The sequence below is a fragment of the Phalangium opilio genome, unplaced genomic scaffold (assembly GCF_054372755.1).
Source record: "Phalangium opilio isolate 3A_F unplaced genomic scaffold, DU_Popi_V2 ptg000055l_1, whole genome shotgun sequence".
Taxonomy (NCBI): domain Eukaryota; kingdom Metazoa; phylum Arthropoda; class Arachnida; order Opiliones; family Phalangiidae; genus Phalangium; species Phalangium opilio.
The window spans coordinates 1325037-1326149 of NW_028324174.1; the positions used below are offsets into that span (position 1 = coordinate 1325037).

General features: G+C 43.2%; 1 protein-coding gene across 1 annotated transcript; it reads left to right on the plus strand.

The window, feature by feature from the left end:
• Window positions 1–217: 217 nt before the first annotated feature.
• On the plus strand, window positions 218–738 carry LOC149668581 (uncharacterized). The gene is made up of 2 exons (XM_089840817.1): window positions 218–417; window positions 534–738. The coding sequence occupies exons 1-2, from the start codon at window positions 218–220 to the stop codon at window positions 736–738; spliced, it is 405 nt and encodes a 134-aa protein (XP_089696943.1).
• The last annotated feature ends 375 nt before the right edge of the window (window positions 739–1113 follow it).

The window sequence follows — 1113 nt, forward strand, 5'->3', positions numbered from 1 at the left end:
CATATCAAAGTTAATATAAAGCGAGTAGGATGATAAGATCTCTTACAAAACGATAACATTTCCTTTTTGCAGAATATTAAATGGAAATATTTTAAATAATTTTCGGCTCAATCTCATGGGAAATCAAGCAGATGACATATTTCTTTCGTTCACACTGACGGCTGCGGAAAAGAAGACATAATCTGTAGTATTGGAGAAGTTCGATAAACACTTCGTAATGCGCAGAAACACCATTTACGAGAGGGCAATATTCAATACAAGGACACAACGAGAAGGTGAGACGTCGGATGAATTTATTACCGCAGTATACGCTTTATCCGAACATTGCGAGTACGGTGCCCTACGGGACGAACTGATAAGAGACCGAATCGTCGTTGGAATACCCAACAAACACATATCAGAGCGGCTATACAGACGGTCAGAAGCGCTGAGTATTGGAAACGGGAACAGCTGGATTTAAATGGAGACAAACTAGCTAGACAAGTAGACCGAATTGTAACCCAACCAAACAACAAACACGCAAGTTCGTGCAGCTACAAGTCGGATTGGAAAAACCGTAAGAATCGCACATACGACAACATAACGAAGAAGCAACCAACGTTCAACTCCACGAAGAACAGTAAAGGCTGTTCTCGTTGCGGCAGCCAAGCAGGTCATTCCCGAGACAAGTGTCCAGCGAAGAGCAGCAAATGCCACGAGTGTCACGCGGTCGGACATTTTGCGAAAAACCACTATTAACCAAGTCGAAATGGAAAATGTCTTCCTAGGAGCCATTTCCGTAGACGACACTGAAATCCACGAGGATGATATCAACCTGGAAAATCTATTTCGTGAGGAAGACAACTCGGCTAGCAAGATCATGCAGCAAGAAGACACGTACGTCCATTCAGTATCAGAGGAACGGGACAAGAAATGGATAATACCATTCAAAGTAGACGGCGAGTTGGTCAAATTTAAAGAGGATACCGGAGCAGGAGTTTCTGCCATACCTTGGGACTGGTATGAACCAAGACATACTGAAATTACGCTCTTACCATCAGAAAAAAGGCTGTATGGACCGGGAAGAACACGGTTGAAAACGGAAGACAGAATCCAAGTTCAGATGGAATACCA